The sequence below is a fragment of the Canis lupus genome, chromosome 33 (assembly GCF_048164855.1).
Source record: "Canis lupus baileyi chromosome 33, mCanLup2.hap1, whole genome shotgun sequence".
NCBI classification, from domain to species: Eukaryota; Metazoa; Chordata; class Mammalia; order Carnivora; family Canidae; genus Canis; species Canis lupus.
Window position 1 is genome coordinate 26,742,579 of NC_132870.1, and position 19,014 is coordinate 26,761,592.

At 37.2% G+C, this 19,014-nt stretch overlaps 1 protein-coding gene across 6 annotated transcripts in view; it reads left to right on the forward strand.

Annotated features, from left to right (window-relative positions):
* The window catches only part of GSTCD (glutathione S-transferase C-terminal domain containing), a 124,928-nt gene extending 110,054 nt beyond the window's left edge, over window positions 1-14,874 (forward strand). For 5 of the 6 annotated variants that reach the window (XM_072810292.1, XM_072810293.1, XM_072810294.1 and 2 more), the window contains 4 exons: window positions 4,037-4,170; window positions 6,061-6,091; window positions 9,081-9,150; window positions 12,349-14,874. In XM_072810292.1, the coding sequence (XP_072666393.1) occupies window positions 4,037-4,170; window positions 6,061-6,091; window positions 9,081-9,150; window positions 12,349-12,485 (372 nt within the window). In that variant the 3' untranslated portion in view covers window positions 12,486-14,874. Of the gene's footprint in view, window positions 1-4,036; window positions 4,171-6,060; window positions 6,092-9,080; window positions 9,151-12,348 lie in introns of those variants that run through there. The other variant, XR_012023277.1, reaches the window with a different exon arrangement.
* The last annotated feature ends 4,140 nt before the right edge of the window (window positions 14,875-19,014 follow it).

Here is a 19,014-nt window from a genome sequence, read left to right on the forward strand (position 1 = left end):
AATACCTCAACCCATTGCACTTATTATTCTTACTAATGCTCAGTATTCCCAAGTTTATTCAGCGAGAACCTCTTGGGGTTGGCTCCTGAGTCCTGTTGATAGGATTTTAATAGTATTTCACAATGTCTGTGCTTTCAGTATAACATGATATTCCAGCTCATCTTATGCATTTCTTGCCTGGCAGCAGCTATTTCTACATAAAGCTCTAAATTCTTTTAAAGGAAAATGGCTATTTGGATTACTGCCATTTAGGTACTGGAGATAGTCATTGCTACTTGTTTGGTCTTTGTTTCCAGGCTTTGTTGTGGTCTGAGCAAGACCAAAAAAAATTTTTTTTAAATCACTGTGGTACACACTGACACTTCCAATTTAAATTCAGGACTATGGGATTTTAATTTAGCCTCACTTAGCTATCTCATATCTCTTTCTTCTTTCTCCTATGCTTAAAAAAAGAAAAAAAAATCTGCTTCCTAATGGCACCTAGCATATTTCTTACTTGCTTTTTCTCACAATATATACATTTGAGTCCTAAAACAAAAATACAACCACTAACCATGATTACTGAAAATAGTTTGAGAATTTTTTAACAGTATTTTTCATTTTTTTTAAGATTTTATTTATCCATTCATGAGAGACACAGAGAGAGAGAGGGAGAGAGAGAGAGAGAGCGAGAGAGGCAGAGACACAGGCAGAGGGAGAAGCAGCCTCCATACAGGGAGCCCGACATGGGACTCGAATCCCGGGACATGGGACTCGATCCCGGGTCTCCAGGATCACACCCTGGGCCAAAGGCAGGCGCTAAACCACCGAGCCACCCAGGGATCCCCTATTTTTCATTTAATAATGTCTACCATGGCCTTGTAGAGAAATATTCCTCATTCTTTTTCAGAGCTACAGAGTAAGCCACCAGTCCTCTGTCAATGGAAAATTGGCTTGTTTCCATTTTGTTGTTATTTCAAATATTGCCTCAATGAAGAAATCTTTTTTTTTGTTTTGTTTTGGCCAGTGTATCCCTTGAACAGATCTTTAGAAGTGAGATCACAAATTACTCATGTAATTTTGCTGGATATGCTAAATTTTTCCACCATAGGGTTGTGACATTTTTTATATTCCCACTACCAATGTATGACATTGTCTGTTTCCCCACACCCTGGCCCATAGAATGTCATCAAATTGTAGAATTTTTGCCACTTTAATAGGTGATGAGTAGTATCTTAATGTACTTTAAATACTTATTTCTCTTATTTTGAGCAATATTGAACAACTTTGGTTTAAACCATATTTATATATTTTTGTTCCTGAATTATCAAAATCTCTTGTACACTTTACTATCAGATTATTACACTTTTCTTTATTTTCAGAAACTTTCTATATGTTAGGGATATTAATCCTTTGTTTATGCTATAAGTTGTCAATTTTTTTCTTTGTCATTTGTCTTTTACATACTTTTTTTTGTTTTTTTTTGCCATTAATTTTTTTTTCATTTTTACTTTGTCAAATTTATTAATCCTACCCCTTATCATATGTAGAATTTCAGACATAGTTCAGTATTGCCACTCCCCTAGGTTGTAGAGGAATTCACTCATGGTTGTTGTTATTGTTTTGCATTTTAAATCTCTAATCCATTTGAAATGCACTATGTGTGGTGAGAGGAAAGGATCTAATTTTATTTTTCAAGAGCTATCAGGTTAACCCAACATCACTTATTAAAAAGCCCATCTTTGGGGCTCCTGGCTGGCTCAGTTGGGAGAGCACATAACTCTTGATCTCAGGGTTGTTAAGTTTGAGCCCCACATTGGGTATAGAGATTACCTAAAAATAAAACCTTTAAAAAAATAAATTAAAAGTCCATCTTTTTCCCAGGGATCTAAAGTGCCACCTTTGTTTTATACTAAACATTCATATTCAAATTGTTCCATCCATCTATATCTCTCTTCATTTTTTAGCCTGTTATTTCTGACCTGCATTTGAGAAAAAATGGAAATTAGGAGCATATGAAGTAATAAAACCTTTTAGGACAAAAATCCATTGTGCAAATAGTTTTTAGATTTAGTTGTTTTGTTTAAATGAGGGAAATAAACTCTTTTGTATGTAACAAAGAGAATGTGAACGTAAGTAAAGAGAGATTTTTAAGAGTGAATTGTCTAAACTTTTCTTTAAGAGCCTTAAAAGAGTTTTGCAAAGCAGCCTGATGTAATTAATTAATGTATGGGTTCAGGCTCTGGGATCAGGATCCTGCCCCTCAGGAGCTGCTTTGTTGTGGGCATGTTCTTAATTTCTCTGAGCCTTAGTTTCCTTACTTCTAAAATGGAGATAATAAAAATCTTTTCAGGGCTGTTGTGAGCATAGAAAAATCTGCATGCCTTTACCCAGCATAGTGCCCCCACACAAAGGGCACTCAAGGAGTGCTGGTTCTCTTTTCTTTCCCTCCAGGGGAAAATGCTTCTATAACTTTTATGGTGAGGTTTTCTCCAGCTACTCATGAAAATAAGAACTAGCCTGATTTTTACTCTGCAAAGCTGATTAAATAAAAGGAGCAGATGAGAAATTAAAATTCTTTACTCCCAATTATCAAGTAGTGGCTGCCTTCACCGGATGGCAGCCTTCCCAGGCTCAGTTTTCAGAATGAAACAGGAAAAGTGGATTGGCAACAACCACAGGGATTGTTGACTTCTAAACTGATGTAAGCCTGGAAGGAGGGAAGATTCAGAAGAACGGTTGAGAACAGAGATCTGGCTATCCTCTTCTCAATATGACATTGCTTTTGGTTTTCCAGTTCAAGAGGGGACTCTAGCTTATGATACATCCAGAAATTTCCAGAAAATCTCCTCTTCATTCTGAAAGCCCCCTTCCTACCCTGAAGTTGTCAGAGATCTGAGGACTTTTCTGACAAAATGCTTTATTTTTTAAGATCCCCATGTCAGGGGATCCCTGGGTGGTGCAGTGGTTTGGCGCCTGCATTTGGCCCAGGGCGCGATCCTGGAGACCCAGGATCGAATCCCACATCGGGCTCCCGGTGCATGGAGCCTGCTTCTTCCTCTGCCTATGTCTCTGCCTCTCTCTCTCTCTGTGTGTGACTATAATAAATAAATAAATAAATAAATAAATAAATAAATAAATAAATAAATAAATAAATAAATAAATAAATAATCCCCATGTCAGATTTTCTTTCATAGGATCTTGTTTTGCTTTATTTAGCTAATAATTTTCATAATTGTCTAGATTGGACACAATATAGATATAGTTAAGGAATTTGTTTTAAACATTTTAAGATCACTTTTAGAGGTTTTTTAATGAAAAACTGAAGCCCTAATCAGATTCCAATTCATAATTTTATTCCTTCCTTTATAAATAAACCCATTGAAAGTAGTTCATGCAATTTATCAATGTTATGAACTGTTACATGAATATGAAAAGGAGCTCCATAAATATGATTGATCAGTTTTCATACAACATTGATCAGATTATGTTCATACAGCATTTGAAAGAAAATTTTCAAATACATATTTATTTAATTTTTGCAACAGCGTGCTGTTATATGTATTATTAACCACAGCTTGTAGTTGAGCAGACTGAGGCCTAAAGAAGTTAAATTTTAAATGGCCCCAGATCTCATAGGCAACTACAATGTGAGAGTAGAAATTCAGATTTCAATCTATTGTTCTTGCTGCAATGCTACAATGGAACTAAATTCATAATCAGCAAAAACACTAGTTTAGACTTGCATACATATTAAATTTTCCATATTTAACATCTTGTCAGATTTTCCATTGAATGAATCTTATGCTTCATTTGCAATGTTCCATTTGTAATCTTTCAACCTTGCTTAGTTTTCTTAATTAATGTGAATAGCTAACTAGTTCTTTGGTATGTCCAAATGAGAACTATTTAAACTATTATGGAATAATATTCTGGTAACTTGAAACCTCCAGAGGATCAGTCTTCACAAAAAAGTTAACAACAACAACAAAAAAGGACAGAAGTAGCACTGTTAATAATAAAGAACTTAGTGCTGATGTCTGGTTTTGTTTTCCAGGTGGCATTGCATGCTTGTGGAGTGGCAACAGACATGGTGATTGAGCACTGCATCAAAACACGGGCTTCCTTTGTCACATGCCCTTGCTGTTACGGTTTCATTCAGAACACCTCAAAGTTTAATTTTCCCAAAAGGTGAAATTTAGTGTTCTACCTAGGGCACCAACGTGGGGAATATAACTAAAGCGGGAAAACCATTTGATACAAAGTTGCAATGAGATTTTGGTTTTGAACTCAACTTCCTCTTTCCAGAGAGTCAGGTACTGTTTATAAGTTATATAAGGAAGAGAGGATCTCCTCTATGGATGCTTTTTGATTTTTCTCCCTGACTCAGCTCCTGAAATTCAGAAGCAAGTCCATCTGAGAGTGAGCCAACTAGAAATCTGATAGTTTTAGCCCTTCTCATCACCTGTGAGAGGCAGTAGGTGTAGTGGTTATGGTTAAGTGCTTAGGTCCTGGAAGTCTTCCGCCTAGGTGCAGATAGGCTCCTCAGACTTTTATATGTTGTTTCACATTAGGTAATTTACTTCAGCTCTTTTTGCCTACATTTTTTCATCTACAAAATGCAGGTTATAATAGTAACTACCTCAAGGTTTTTGTGAGAATTGAATGATATATATGTAAAGCACTTAGAAGCAGCATGGAGTAAGCAGCCAATAAAATGTGAGCTGTTGCCAGGTACAGTGGTATTTATATATACTGCCCATGGGTGGTGAGTAATCTGCAAACTGGACAACCACTTTTACAATCCTTCTTATCCCACCTATGAGAGGGAGACATTTTAATTTTCAACATTTCAGCTTAACCTACTGGAGGGCTATTATCTTGGTGTTGATGACATTTCACCCTCCGAGTCATAGTTATTGAGAATCATGCTGATCATTTTAATTATAGGATAGATTAAATATGTTTTGAAAATTCTATGATGTGTCAAAAAAAAAGGCTTTTCATCATTTGCATTGTTACTTTTAAGAAATCTTAGTAAATTTCCATCTGAATTTATCCTTCAAGGCTTCTGAGTAAGGTAATAAAATACAAACAATAGCCTTCTTTTTCTTTGATTTTTCTTTTTTCCTTGTTTTGTTCTTTACCACAGTTTGCAACTAGTTGAGAGAAAACCAAAGGAACTTTGGAAAAGCAAAAAATAAAATAGAACTTCAGGTTTATTCAATAGCTGAAATTTCACTCTGTTCTGAATCTATACAGATAAAATGTATATTTTACCACCCAGCAAGAAATCTATAAGTCTAGCCCTAGAAAGGTTCTTAAGAATATTAATTTGAGTTACTCAGCCTGTGGCTTTACTTAATTGATTTTAAAGTCTTACTTTAGTGTATGTGACCATTTTCAGGTCCCTGTAGATTTATTGCTATTTTTCTCCTTCTGTCATTGGAAGACTACTCCCAGGCCATTATCCCTCTGCACTAATCACACCAGACCACTAGGGATGGCCCCTTTCCCGAAAGCCACCGAATTCATCAAACTAACCTGTCCTAGCTTGTTCATCCTGCCTTGCCATTTCTTCCTATGGAACCCATAATAATGACTTGCCCACATTTTATCCCACTCCCTCTGCCTCCTAACCAGCCCTGGTGCTGTGTGTGCCATGTGGCCCCATGTGACATAGCATGACCTCTATCTCTCCAATGGCAAACATCTGATGTGATTGCCTCACCGTACCTGAATAGTAGTAAAACCTACATTTTAAAACACCTGGATCTGTGTGCACCCATGTGGGGAAAAGGAAAAAATATCTCTAACAGTGTAAATAATCTTTGAAAAATTCTTGAAAATTAATAGCATATTGATAGTATGCTTTGAGCTTTTTATAAAGACATTTCAGACTGTCATAGTTTTTAGTTTAAGACAGCATTATATACTCCTCAGATAAAACACTTAGTTTTTTTTATAGTTTCTTCTATATTTCCATGCAGAAATATAGGCTATTCTGCTCCTAATCTTTGACATCTCTACTCCAAATCTTTGGCATTTAAGATAATGATTCTTTTTTCTTTTCTATTTCAGTGAACAATTCAAGAAAACTTTATCATACAAGGTAACCTTAAAAAGTTCTAGATGTCTTGCTAATATACTTTTTATTCCTTCTTCCCCTCCCCAATTTCTATTGGGATATATAATCTATAGTTATCTTGGAATTACACATCATCATGTAATATGGGGGGTGAGTTTGTGGGGGTTTTTGTTTTGTAAATCAAGATTAAAGTCCAAATAGGCAGCAAAATTTGTGAAGGGTCTGAGAGTTTACCCCGCAAGCCAACATGCTAGCCTGCCACAGTTTCATGGATGCCGGCAGATGGGAGACTTCCGAGTCGGAGTCATGGCAGTAGGAGTAGCCAGACTGTCATCATTTTCGTTGTGACATCCTGAGACCCAATTCCCACAGGGCAGCAAAAAAGAGCCATGTAACACCTATATACACAGTGAACTGTATTACAGGAGAGGGAAACTGAATTTAGGAAGCCCAAATGTTTTAAGATTTAATCTTTAAGCAAGCATCTCTGGCCTTTGCTCCAGAGGGAGACAGTATGTATTTGCCAAAGTTCCTCACTATATAAACATCTTTGAGAAAACAATCTAAAACACAAGCAAATTTTTTGGTCAAAGGTCAGATAGTAAATATTTTAGGTTTTGTCAGCTACTTAAAAATCTCTCACCTACCCTACTTTGTTCTTACCATTGTTGGGCTTTTGTTGGTGGTTTACAATCCTTTAAAAATGTGAAGAATGTTTTTAACTTGAGAGCCATGTAAAGAGAAGTCATAGGCTGGATTTGGCCTGTAGGCCATAGTTTGCCAACCCCTGGTCTGGGACAAAAGCAGCACTTCTACTCATAAGACATGAAGAAACCAAGGGACCCACAGAGAACTGTTTCTCAATGGTCATGAGAACATTGCATAGTTTTGAGGTGCCAATCTGAGCAAAATACTTTCCAGCTTTCTGAATATCCCCACTAATTGGTCAATAACATGACACAATGCAATCTAAAAAATGGTAACGATATTTGCCAGAAATATATGTATAATCCCACTAAAACTTGATAAATTAGTTTAGATTCTTAGTTCACTTCTTGCAGAGACTCACTAAAAATACATAGTCTCATTTTACATGACAGCTCCCACCTTTCAAGATTTTTCCCTTCTCCATCCAACAGTCAAGTTAGTGGGGGACAGTGACCTCAAAATGTTCATTTCCACCACCTTGGCACATATATCTCCTTCACCTCTACTCTATAACCTTTAAACAGGTACCTCCAACTTTATCTCCCAACCACCACCCCCTTCCCACCCTCACCCTGCTCCGAGCATACACAGATACCTATGGAGGGAAGACTGTTGATGCTTTCATCCAGAACCAGACTTTCCTGGTCTTTGACTAACAGATTTTAAGTTTGTATGTCTGCCCCTTCGTTGATGCCAGTTCATGGCTGCCAAACACAAGTTACTCATTGAACCTTTTTATTAGTATCCTATCTACTGGCCACTAAATTTTATAGTGAGCATTACAGTGTTGCTGTTTTTTTCATGCATAAAAGCTGAGAGAGGGTTTCAAAAAGAACTAACATCACACAGTCACTTTCAAAAAAGAACTAACATCACACAGTCACTTCAATTACCTTAAAAAAATGAAGGCCTCGGGCAGCCCGGGTGGCTCAGCAGTTTAGTGCGGCCTTTAGCCCAGGGCCTGATCCAGAGACCTGGGATCGAGTCCCACATCAGGCTCCCTGCATGGAGCCTGCTTCTCCCCTGCCTGTGTCTCTGCCTCTCTCTCTCTCTCTCTCTCTCTCTGTGTGTGTGTGTGTGTCTCATGAATAAATAAATAAAATCTTTAGAAAAAAAATGAAGGCCTCAAATTGAATGTACAAAAGACTAAGGTGAAAAATGAGGAATCGGAGTTCAACCTTTTGGCTGAGCTGTCAGGTGAGATCACTTACACACTTGGACACTGCAGCTGTTCTGAATGAACAGCTGTCATGGGAGCATTGCAGTATCTCCACTCTGCCGATCATTCACCTTTGGTGGCTTGAGGATCTCAGAGTGCCGTGCAGACTCATCAGCTCTCTGGCCCTATAAAGCCTTGTTCTTCTTGCATGAAAACAGTCTTTCCTAAAATTGTTAAGCAGAACAATAATTTTCCTCCCACTTCCTCAGGTCATTATTAAGGTTCCCCTTAAAGCAGAAGTAGATACACTTCAGCAGCCCCTTGGAGTAAGAGAAGAGTGAGTGAGCTGGCTTCCTCTCCTCTCAAGGGACAAAGAAGAGTTCAGAAAAGCATAGGAGTAGCCAGCACTATACTGCTCGGTATCCCAGAGGACTACCGAAGCCACAAATAATGGTGATCTTCTACAGTTCTTCCTCTTCCTCTGGTGGTAGAAAGAAAAGCCACTTAGACTGTCTTCTTAGAGCCATGTTCCTGAGATTCAAACTTTTTTAAGGAAAAATATAAGTGAATTTTGGGTCTTTTAGTTTAACACATGGTACCAAATCACAAACTGTAACCATATTTTTACTAAAAGCAACTGACAAAATGGCCCTAAGAATTTTCCTGGCATCTGTTCTTAAGAACTGCATCGAAAAAAAAAAAAAAAAAAAGAACTGCATGAAGAGAACTGAGCACCTGGGTAGCTCAGTGGTTGAATGTCTGCCTTTGGTTCAGGGCATGATCCCGGGGTTCTGGGATCAAGTCCCGCATCAGGCTCCCCAAAGGGAGCCTTCTTCTCCCAATGCCTGTGTCTCTGCCTCTCTCTCTCTGTATCTCTCATAAATGAATGAATGAATGAATGAATGAATGAATGAAAATAAAGAATAGTCTATTTGAAGAGGAAGAGTTATTGAGGGTACCACTTTCTGAAAACTTGTTTCTTTCAGAAGTATTATTTGTGCATTACATTATTCAATTAAACAATGTTGAACTCCAGGAAAATGAGGTTGTTTTATAATTTTTACAATTTTGAAGCAGAATATTAAAATAGAAAAAAATAAAAAATAAAAAAATAAAAGACCCACATTCTATTGCTTTTTCTTTTAGGAACACATGATTCTGTGCAGATTTGCGGATCAGACAGCTGTCCAGCTTCCACCCCAACGAAGACTCATAGGTATGTGTTTTCACAGAGCAGCTGGTGAGTAGATTATGTACAATATGTCTCGGAATGAATGAACTGGCTCTATATGGGGAAAACTGGTCATTTATCAACAAGAAACTTAAGTTTGTTTTTCCCAGAAAAGACAATCCATTTTGAAAAGGGCTTTGTAGGTATGAGTATTTTATCCCATTTTTGTTAACATTAATACTTTTAAATTCATTTTCAGTATTTGTACATTGAGTAGAATTATGTGAAATCTCTTTCTTACTGTTATGAACAAACTGAAGGATCTACCAAAAGCCACAGAAAAAATATAAAGATGGAAAAATCAACTATGCATGCCAAAGTTAATTTGTCAAAATATGTACATGCATTTTTTCTTGGAAAAAAAGTATACTTGTATATTATTAATCATAGACTAATTTATTCAACATCTGTAATAGTAAATATTACCTTAATTGGAAGGTCTGCAATAGCATTTTATGTTTAAGTAATGAATTTATCCAACGACTTTGCTTTAGAAAAAGAAACTACATTTAGAAGGACAATAGCAGCTAACAGTTACTGCACCTTTAGGCACTAAGCTAAATCCTCTTACCCATTATCTCAGTAAATTCTAATGAAAATACTAATGGGGTATGTATTATTACTTAGGACTGGGACAAAAGCTTGTCCAGGATCTTTCACCCAGTAAATGATGGAGCCACACTATGTACCCCTATTAGGCCAGACATGAGGCTCTTACCCACTTTGGCAATGCCTCCCAGTGATGGAGTCACATCACTGGAAGGCTAGGTTCCAAAATTAGGGTTTGAGAAGATTGAATGGAGTAAAAAATAATCTTAAAAATTATTGAGAAAAGCCCCACATTGGAGGCCATCATAGTATATTGGAAAACAGATTGCCATTTCTTTGGCTGAGTACCAGATATGATAATTAGCTCACATCCAGGGATTGTGTTGTATGAGGGGTAGTTATCTTCAAACTCTGAAGTCAAAGTCAGCATAGCAAGATACCTACAGAAAGACCTTTGAGACCTGAGGCTGAAGAATGAAGTGATTTCCTTCCATTTCTCACACTCTGGAGCATAAACATATGGAAAAACTCTTCCTCTCTCCAGAATGCAGCCTCTCTCTTTTTCACTCTTTTTTTTTTTTTTTTAAGATTTCATTCATTTATTCATGAGACACACAGAAATAGAGAGGCAGAGATACAGACAGAGGAAGAAGCAGGCTTCCTGCAAGGGGCCCGATGTGGGGTTTGATCCCAGGACCCTGGGATCATGACCTGAGCCAAAGGCAGATGCTCAACCACTGAACCACATAAGTGTGGCTCCCACTCTTTTTCTCTTTCTCCTCCCTTCTCCATTCCTAACACTTTGAGCTAGTTGAGTGCACATGTGAATGTTCAGGGAATGCTAGAAAGGAAGTCACTGGAGTTGAAGAGGAGGAGCCTTTGGCATGATCACTGGCACAAGGGGAAAGAAAGTCACATTCAGAGTTATAGACTCCTTCACATGTCAACATCTGTACTCTGCATGTGCCATACTTTTGTTCTGTGAACATTTTAGGCATCTGCGGCCCCAAAAGGTAGACTACCAACAACTGAATTTCAGTTGTAAAGACACTTCTTTAACATGTGAAAACAGATTCCTTTACGTAATAGAAAAGGAAAAATTAACTGGACTGGGATCAAAGCCAAGGGTAAATGAGCTGCAGTGTAAACCTAGGGTGGGTACTGAAGGAATGCAGGGCATCTTTTCTGACAGAGAATGTTTCATTTTAAACTGAAGAGTAGATGGGGGTTGGGGAGCCTTTACAGATATCTTAAAAGATGAATAGTATTTTAAGGGAAAAAAGGTATGTCCACCTCACAATTGTTGATGAAGGGGGGGGCAGATTTCACCTAAATCGAATTTAAGATGTTTCTTTTTATATCATCTCTAATACTGTTCATCCTTTTTGGCATAGGAGCTTTTAAGGAAAAAGTATAAAATAAACATTTTAAATCTGAATGTCTCATTGCCAATTCTTACCTACTGATTTCACCTTCCACAGTTTTTCTGTGAGCATTCTGCCTTCCACAGAAGAGCTTCTCTGGGAACTTCTCTGGGTGGCTCAGTGGTTGAGCCTTTGGCCCAGGGCCTGATCCTGGGGTCCTGGGATGAGTCCCACATCAAGCTCCCCGCATGGAACCTCCTTCTCCCTCTGCCTATTTCCACCTTTCTCTGTGTCTCTCATGAATAAATAAAATCTTAAAAAAAAAAAGAAGACGAAGAACTCTGTTTCAGTTATCTGGCTTCCCTTCTGCAGCTGTTCAATTTTAGCGGTTTCTGTAGACAAATAAATTACTTAAAAATAATGTTTAGTCATTATTATAATTAGGAGGGAAAATGGAATGAAGTTCGGCATAGCCTTTTGGAGGATGAAATTTGTATATTGAATTTAAAGAAATTGAATGTATAAGAGTAAACCATAGCTTGGAATATATTCAACCCCAAATCATTTTTATTTCCAGAGCTACCTTTAGCATAAAAATTTGCATTTGCCAAAGGAACACAAATTAGCTGCTTTGCTTGCCAGTCAGGTTTTCTCTTTTGTTTTCCAAAGATTACAAAGAAAATTGAATGCCACTGTTTTATAGGGGTGCAAATTGATTATATTATATGCAGTATTACACATCCATCTGAAATAACCAATGTACAGTTAAAATTTTTCTCAAATATTTTCCATTTCTCATTTTTCTTTGTCCTGAAAATTCCAGGTTCAGATGTAGTCTTTCAGATATCTCTTTGTTAGCACCATACTTTAAATATTATTAAAGATAGATGTTATTTTTCTCACAATATTATAGGTAATTCATAGGGAATACAAACGCAAGGTCTTTGAATGTATTTTTAACCAAAGTGGGAAGTCTGTAGTCTATTTGAGATTTATTTATAAATACATTTTAAAAAGTTAGCATTCTCAAAAAAGAAAGTTAACACTCTTTAAATTATTAGCAGAAACAAATCAGTGAAATGTCATGTGTAATTGTCTTTTGTCCATATTGATCAAGAATTAAGGTGACAGAGACTAAACAGATCTTGGGGGCAAACAGCAGTCTTCGTATACTTGTAGCTTTTTGTCACTGTGTAGAACACCTTAGACAAATGGAAATTGTACTGTTTCTTGTAGGGTGTCTCATGGTACCATTGTACTGTAATTTCAGGAAAACAGTGCATGTGCCTCGTGGATCTGGATAGAGCAAGAGCTGCAGAAGAACATGGTTACTCCGTTCAAGTAATATCCATGGAGCCAGAGAGCTGCTCTCCCAAAAATAACATGATTGTGGGAGTCCCCATTTAGAAGGAGATACTCACATTTGATGTTCGGCCATCCGTCTTCATGATGAAAGCCCAGTGGCATCTAGGAAGTTCTTGGCATAACTAGAAAACAGCATTAGCCATCTTGAACTTATTGTGCTCAGGAAGGAAAGCAGCAGGAAAATCACGAAAAAAAAAAAGGCTGCCTGCAAAGCATCACAAATGCTCTTGTAATGTCTGATTAAAGGGCCGCTGGCTTTCATAGTGAGAATCCCCTGAAGTCTCAGCTGCTGACAGAATAATCCTCACCAGTGGAGGTTCCATCACTGGAATAACAATTTTCTTCTCAGTTCACAGCGTTTCTGATCTTGCCAATTTGATGTTCAATTCAAAACGATGAATTGGAGGCTTTGTCATCATTGCAGCCTTTACAATCACTTAGGCATTCAAATGGAGACCAAAACTAGATTCAGTGGGGTTGGTTGGTTGGTTGTATTTTTAACAATTGTACTTTTTCTATAATTTTTAAAAATATCCAGTCAGGCAATTACAGTATGGTTAAATTTTTAAGCCAGGTTGAGTTAGACTTCCATTTCATTTCATATATTTCTTTAAATATGTTTCCTGTAAATTACCAAATGAGATCATCCCTGGTTCAAACACTTTATATGAAGAACATTAAAATAACTGCAGGAAATTTCCTGTTAGGGGGACATGTAATTTGGACATAACTTCTAACTAATCAGTAAATACATTAATTAATTCCAGTTTATGAATAATTATTGAGGATCCTTTATTTTCAAGATCCTGGGCTAGATTCTTCTAAGGATAGAAGGATGAGTTGCAAGAGACATGGTGCCTTGCCTATGGAATAATCATACAAAAGAAAAATTAATGAATTTAGTTCTATATGTCATAATATAATATATGGCCATGGAATTTGTTTTCCGGATATCAGTAATATATTTTAGTTACATTATTTTGGTAAAACCAATTGAATGTAGATTGGAAGTAGGAGGAGTACAGAGTTTGTAAGCTTATTTGACTATTTCTCCCTTCTCACATTTCTCCTCATTCCACCAGCCAAAGTTTTTAAAGACATGTGACATGTCCTTTCTTACATGCTGCTACTTATTTAACTTGTACATGTCCTAGGTTATTCCATTTGAGATAAGATTTATTTCATTGATTTTGATGTTTTCAACCCCTGTAAGATACATATCATGAGGAAAAAGGAGTTTAATAAACAACTCTTTCATCATAGTGGGTTAAAATGTAGGAATAATTTATTCAGGGGAGAGGGCGTTGAATTCTTGTTTCCTGAGATAAAATTTAAGAAAAGAATTAAACATCAGCCCTCAGTATTTGTCATTTTTACTATAGATGTACCATACTCTTTTATCCTGGACTTTCTTTTTTAAATGGAGGTATAATTTACAGACAGTAAAATAACAGGCTTTAACTGTTGAGTTTGAGAAGTTTTGAAAAGTGTGTATACTCATGCAACTGCCACCAGAAAAGAGATATAGAATACTTCCACCAGCACAGAAAGTTCCCTCATGTCCCTTTCTAATTAACTTCACCTACGCCAAAGGCAGAAATCTCTGATTTTTATCACCCTCCATTTTTTCTGCCTATTTTAGTCCTTCATATACATGAAGTCATTTAGTATGTAGTCTTTTGTGTCTGGCTTCTTATGCTCAACATAGTATTTTTTGAGAAATATCCATATTGTTACATGTATCAGTAGTTTCTTCTTATTCTTAAGTAACATTCTACTATATAAATTTATCAAAATGTATTTATTCATTCTCCAATTGGTATTTATTTAGATTATTTCCATTGTGTAGATATTACAAATAAGACCTATAAATATTCTTGTCCAAGTCTTTCTGTGGACATACGTTTTCATTTCTCTTTGGTAAATACCTAGTAGTAGAATTTCTGGCTTGCTGAATAAATGAATGTCAATTACCAAACAATTTCCAAAGTGGTATACCATTTTATATTCCCACCAGCAATGTATAAAAATTCTAGTTCTTCACTCCACCCTCACAACATTTGATACTGTCAGTCTTTTTTATTTTAACCATTCTGGTGGACACTAAATGGTACCTCCCAGGGGCTTTAATTTTCATTTTTCAGATGACTAGTGATATTAAGCATCATTTGTAAAGTGAACGTTTAAGTCTTTTACTCATTTTTAAAATTAGGTTTTTTGTAGTTTTTTTAATTGTTGGTTTATAAGAGTTCTTTATATATTCTGGTTAAGAGTTCTTTGTCAGATATATGTATTAAGAATATTTTTCCCAGTCTGTGGCTTAACCTACTCACTTTTATAATGAATGTTTTAATTTTTAGGAAGCCTAATTTTCTGTTTTTGCTGGCCAATATTTTCTGTATCCTCTATAATAAAATTTTATCCACCCTGAGGTTATGAAGATTTTTCCTATTTTCCTATAGAAACTTTATGGTTTTAGCTTTTTACATTTAAGTCTATAATCCATCTTAAATCAATAATTCACATAGAGTAGGTAACTTTTGAAGAATATGCATTTATTTTGGCACCATTTATTTAAAACCTTTTTCTCTTCCTATTGAATTGACTTGGCACCTCACTTGAAAATTAATTGATGAAAAAAAAAGAAAATTAATTGATGTATATGTAAGTCTATAAGGTCTCTAACATTAATTTGTTTGATTACTGTAGGTTTATAGTGTCTTGAAATTAGGTGATCTTCCAATTTTATTTTTCATTTTCTAGATTGTTTTAACTGTTCTAGATCCATTGTATTTCCATATAAATATTTATTTTTTTGTTTGTATTTATTAATTTAAGAGAGAGAATGAGCAAGAGAGAGAGCACATAAGCAGGGGTGGAGGGAGAGTGAGAAGCAGACTCCTCCTCTGTGCAGGGAGCCTGATGCAGTGCTCGACTCCAGGACCCTGGGTCTTGACCTGGACTGAAAGCAGACGCTTAACCGACTGAGCCACCACATAAATTTTTTAATTAGCTTATCAATTTTCTTTTTCTTTAAAGATTTTATTTATTTATTCATGATATATATATGGGGGGGGGGCAGAGACACAGACAGAGGGAGAAGCAGGCTCCATGCAGGGAGCCCAACGTGGGACTCGATCCCAACACTCCAAGATCAAGCCCTGGGCTGAAGGCAGGCGCTGAACCACCGAGCCACCCAGGGATCCCCTCAATTTTCTTTTTTAAAAAAATAGCCTGCTGGTATTTTTAGTATTGTCTGGAATCTTTAGATCAATTTAGGGAAAATGAACATATTAGCAATATCAAGTCTTAAAATCCACAAACATAATATATCTTTCCACATATTTAGGTCTTCTTTAATTATTCTCAGTAAAATTTTCTGATTTTCAGTATAGATGTTTTCTTTTATTTATTGTTAGTTTTGATACTGTTACCTTAAGTTTTTGCATGTTGTTCCCACAACTCAGAATAGCCTCCTCTTATCCCTCCCATTAACTTAAGCTCATTCATCCTTCTGCTCTTAGACTGACCTCCTAAAGAAAAACTTTCCTAACTTCCCTGGAATTAGGTACCTCTTAACAGATTGTGCACCATCCAAAAGAGTGTTCTGTAATCCACCTCAGGTGACTCAAAGCACCCCCGCCCCCCAAAAAAGCCCATATGATAAGGATCCAGAATTTAAAAAGTGACCCCTTGTTCTCAGGCATGGAATTCTCCAGCTGTGATGAATGTGGCTAGTCATGGATATGGGTGTTAATGATTGCCCTCAGGACACAATTTTTCTGTGTAAATCCTTTCCAAGGCTCCTTAGCCAGGGCAAATAAAAGAGGTTGGATGCAAGCAGCAGGAAGTTTGTTGCAATGACAATAATCCCAGCAAGTGACCTGGTTTCACCCCTGCACTTGTCTGTCAAAAGCAAAGCTGCTCCTCACTGATCTCTCGACCCCACAGTTGTAAGATTAGAAGCCAGAGATCATCTTTCAAGCCTGGCTCAGAGATAGAGAGGTATAATTACTAATGACTAAACAATTTTATCTTATTTAGGGAGACATTTCAGTCATATTAGAAATCAAAATATTTTCAGAGCACACATGCAAAATAGCACGTGAATAAGAATAATTGAACATTCAACCTCATTCTCAAGATTTTGGCTACAGGTGTTATCCACTCCATGGTTCAAGAAAATCACCATTAATTGAACTTCCACATACACCTGTTTTTCCAGTGGCTTTCATAATAAAATTAGAGATATATTCCTGTGGAAGTGATATAATTAAATCATCAAAAGGAAGCCATACTTTTTTAAGTCACAATTTTTAAAAAACAGATTCTCAATGCAAAGTATTTAGGCATTTTCAAAAGATTTTTTTATACACCAGAAATACATGTCTGTTGAAGAAAACTAGATGACGTGGCTAAACAAAAAGGAAAAAAAAAATTAAGTCGCTGTTAATACTTCGTTTTATATCTTCCTAACTTTTTCTATAAACACAGGCACACACACAGAGAGACTAATTTCACAAACACTAATATAATATTTAATATTTGCTAAGCTTTCCTCTAAGTCCTTTGTAAATAACTCATTTTCAATCTTCATAATGACTCAAAGAGCTAGATACCATTAGTCATCTCATTTTATAGAAACTAAGGCCAATGTTTCATAGTAAGAGCAGACCCAATCTGAACTAAGCTAGTAGTTGGCAGAGTTTATATTCTATTTCAGGCTCCCTAGCAATCCTATTGGGATTGGCTGAGATATACTATAGTAAAAAATCTCTCTGCCTTCTGAAGTTCTACACAAGAAAGATGTATGTTTCATTCATACTACATACCCACCCATGTCAAATATGACTCTGACACATTATCTTCACACCTGACCAAGCAGCTTCTATTAGGAGGATAGCTGGTCTCCTGGAAAAGGAAAATAGACACGGCAAAGTATCAGCTAGCTAGTAAAGAGTATTTTTTTTTTTTAAGATTTTATTTATTCATGAAAGACACACACACAGAGAGGCAGAGACACAGACAGAGGGAGAAGCAGGCTCCATGCAGGGAGCCTGATGTAGGACTCAATCCAGGGACTCCAGGATCACGCCCTGGGCCGAAGGCAGATGCTCAACCACTGAGTCACCCAGGCGTCCACTATTAAAGATTATACTCAAAAATGATCTACTTCACTTCCCCCATTTTGTTGAGTAAACTACATAGCCCCTTCTGAGTTTAACAGAGTGGGGATGAAAACCCTTGGAGAGAGGTTGCAGATAGTTGCAAACAGCAATGTAATGTACCACCAACAATGTAGCTGAAGGAGGAAGAGAAGAGGAGGAAGGGGAAAAAGGGAACAGAAAAAGGCCATTGCATCCCCAGTTCAGAAATGGAGATTCTGAACACAATTGACTTGGAGTAGGGCATTGTATTGAATTCATCAAAGAGGGAAGGCATATGCCATAAGCATTTCCTGTCCTTGCCTGTGGACCCTTCACACTGACTATTGGAAAGGAATTTTCCAGAAAAACATGAAGGGAGTTATTTTCTATCATTGTACAAGATGGAGAAACTTTTCTACTAAAGCTGTTTGGAGGGCAGCCCCGGTGGCGCAGCGGTTTAGCGCCGCCTGCAGCCCAGGGCGTGATCCTGGAGACCCCGGGGTTGAGTCCCACCTCAGGCTCCTTGCATGGAGCCTGCTTCTCCCTCTGCCTGTGTCTCTGCCTCTCTCTCTCTCTCTCTCTCTCATAAATAAATACATTAAAAAAATAAAATAAAATAAAGCTGTTTGGAAAGATAGAGATGGAGTACTTCCAAATTCGTTCTATGAGGCCAGCATCACCTTTTTTTTTTTTTTTATTTATGATAGTCGCACAGAGAGAGAGAGAGAGAGAGAGAGGCAGAGACACAGGCAGAGGGAGAAGCAGGCTCCATGCACCGGGAGCCCGATGTGGGATTCGATCCCGGGTCTCCAGGATTGCGCTCTGGGCCAAAGGCAGGTGCCAAACTGCTGCGCCACCCAGAGATCCCGGCCAGCATCACCTTAATTCCAAAACCAGACAAAGACCCCGCCAAAAAGGAGAATTACAGACCAATATCCCTGATGAACATGGATGCAAAAATTCTCAACAAGATACTACCAATAGGATCCAACAGTACATGAAGAAAATTATTCACTATGACCAAGTAGGATTTATCCCTGGAACACAAGGCTGGTTCAACACTCTTAAAACAATCAATGTGATTCATCATATCAGCAAGAGAAAAACCAAGAACCATATGATCCTCTCATTAGATGCAGAGAAAGCATTTGACAAAATACAGCATCCATTCCTGATCAAAACTCTCAGAGTGTAGGGATAGAGGGAACGTTCCTCAACATCTTAAAAGCCATCTACGAAAAGCCCACAGCAAATATCATTCTCAATGGGGAAACTCTGGGACCCTTTCCCCTGAGTTCAAGAACAAGACAGGGATGTCCACTCTCACCACTGCTATTCAACATAGTACTGGAAGTTCTAGAAGTCCTAGCCTCAGCAATCAGACAACAGAAAGAAATAAAAGGCATTCAAATTGACAAAGAAGA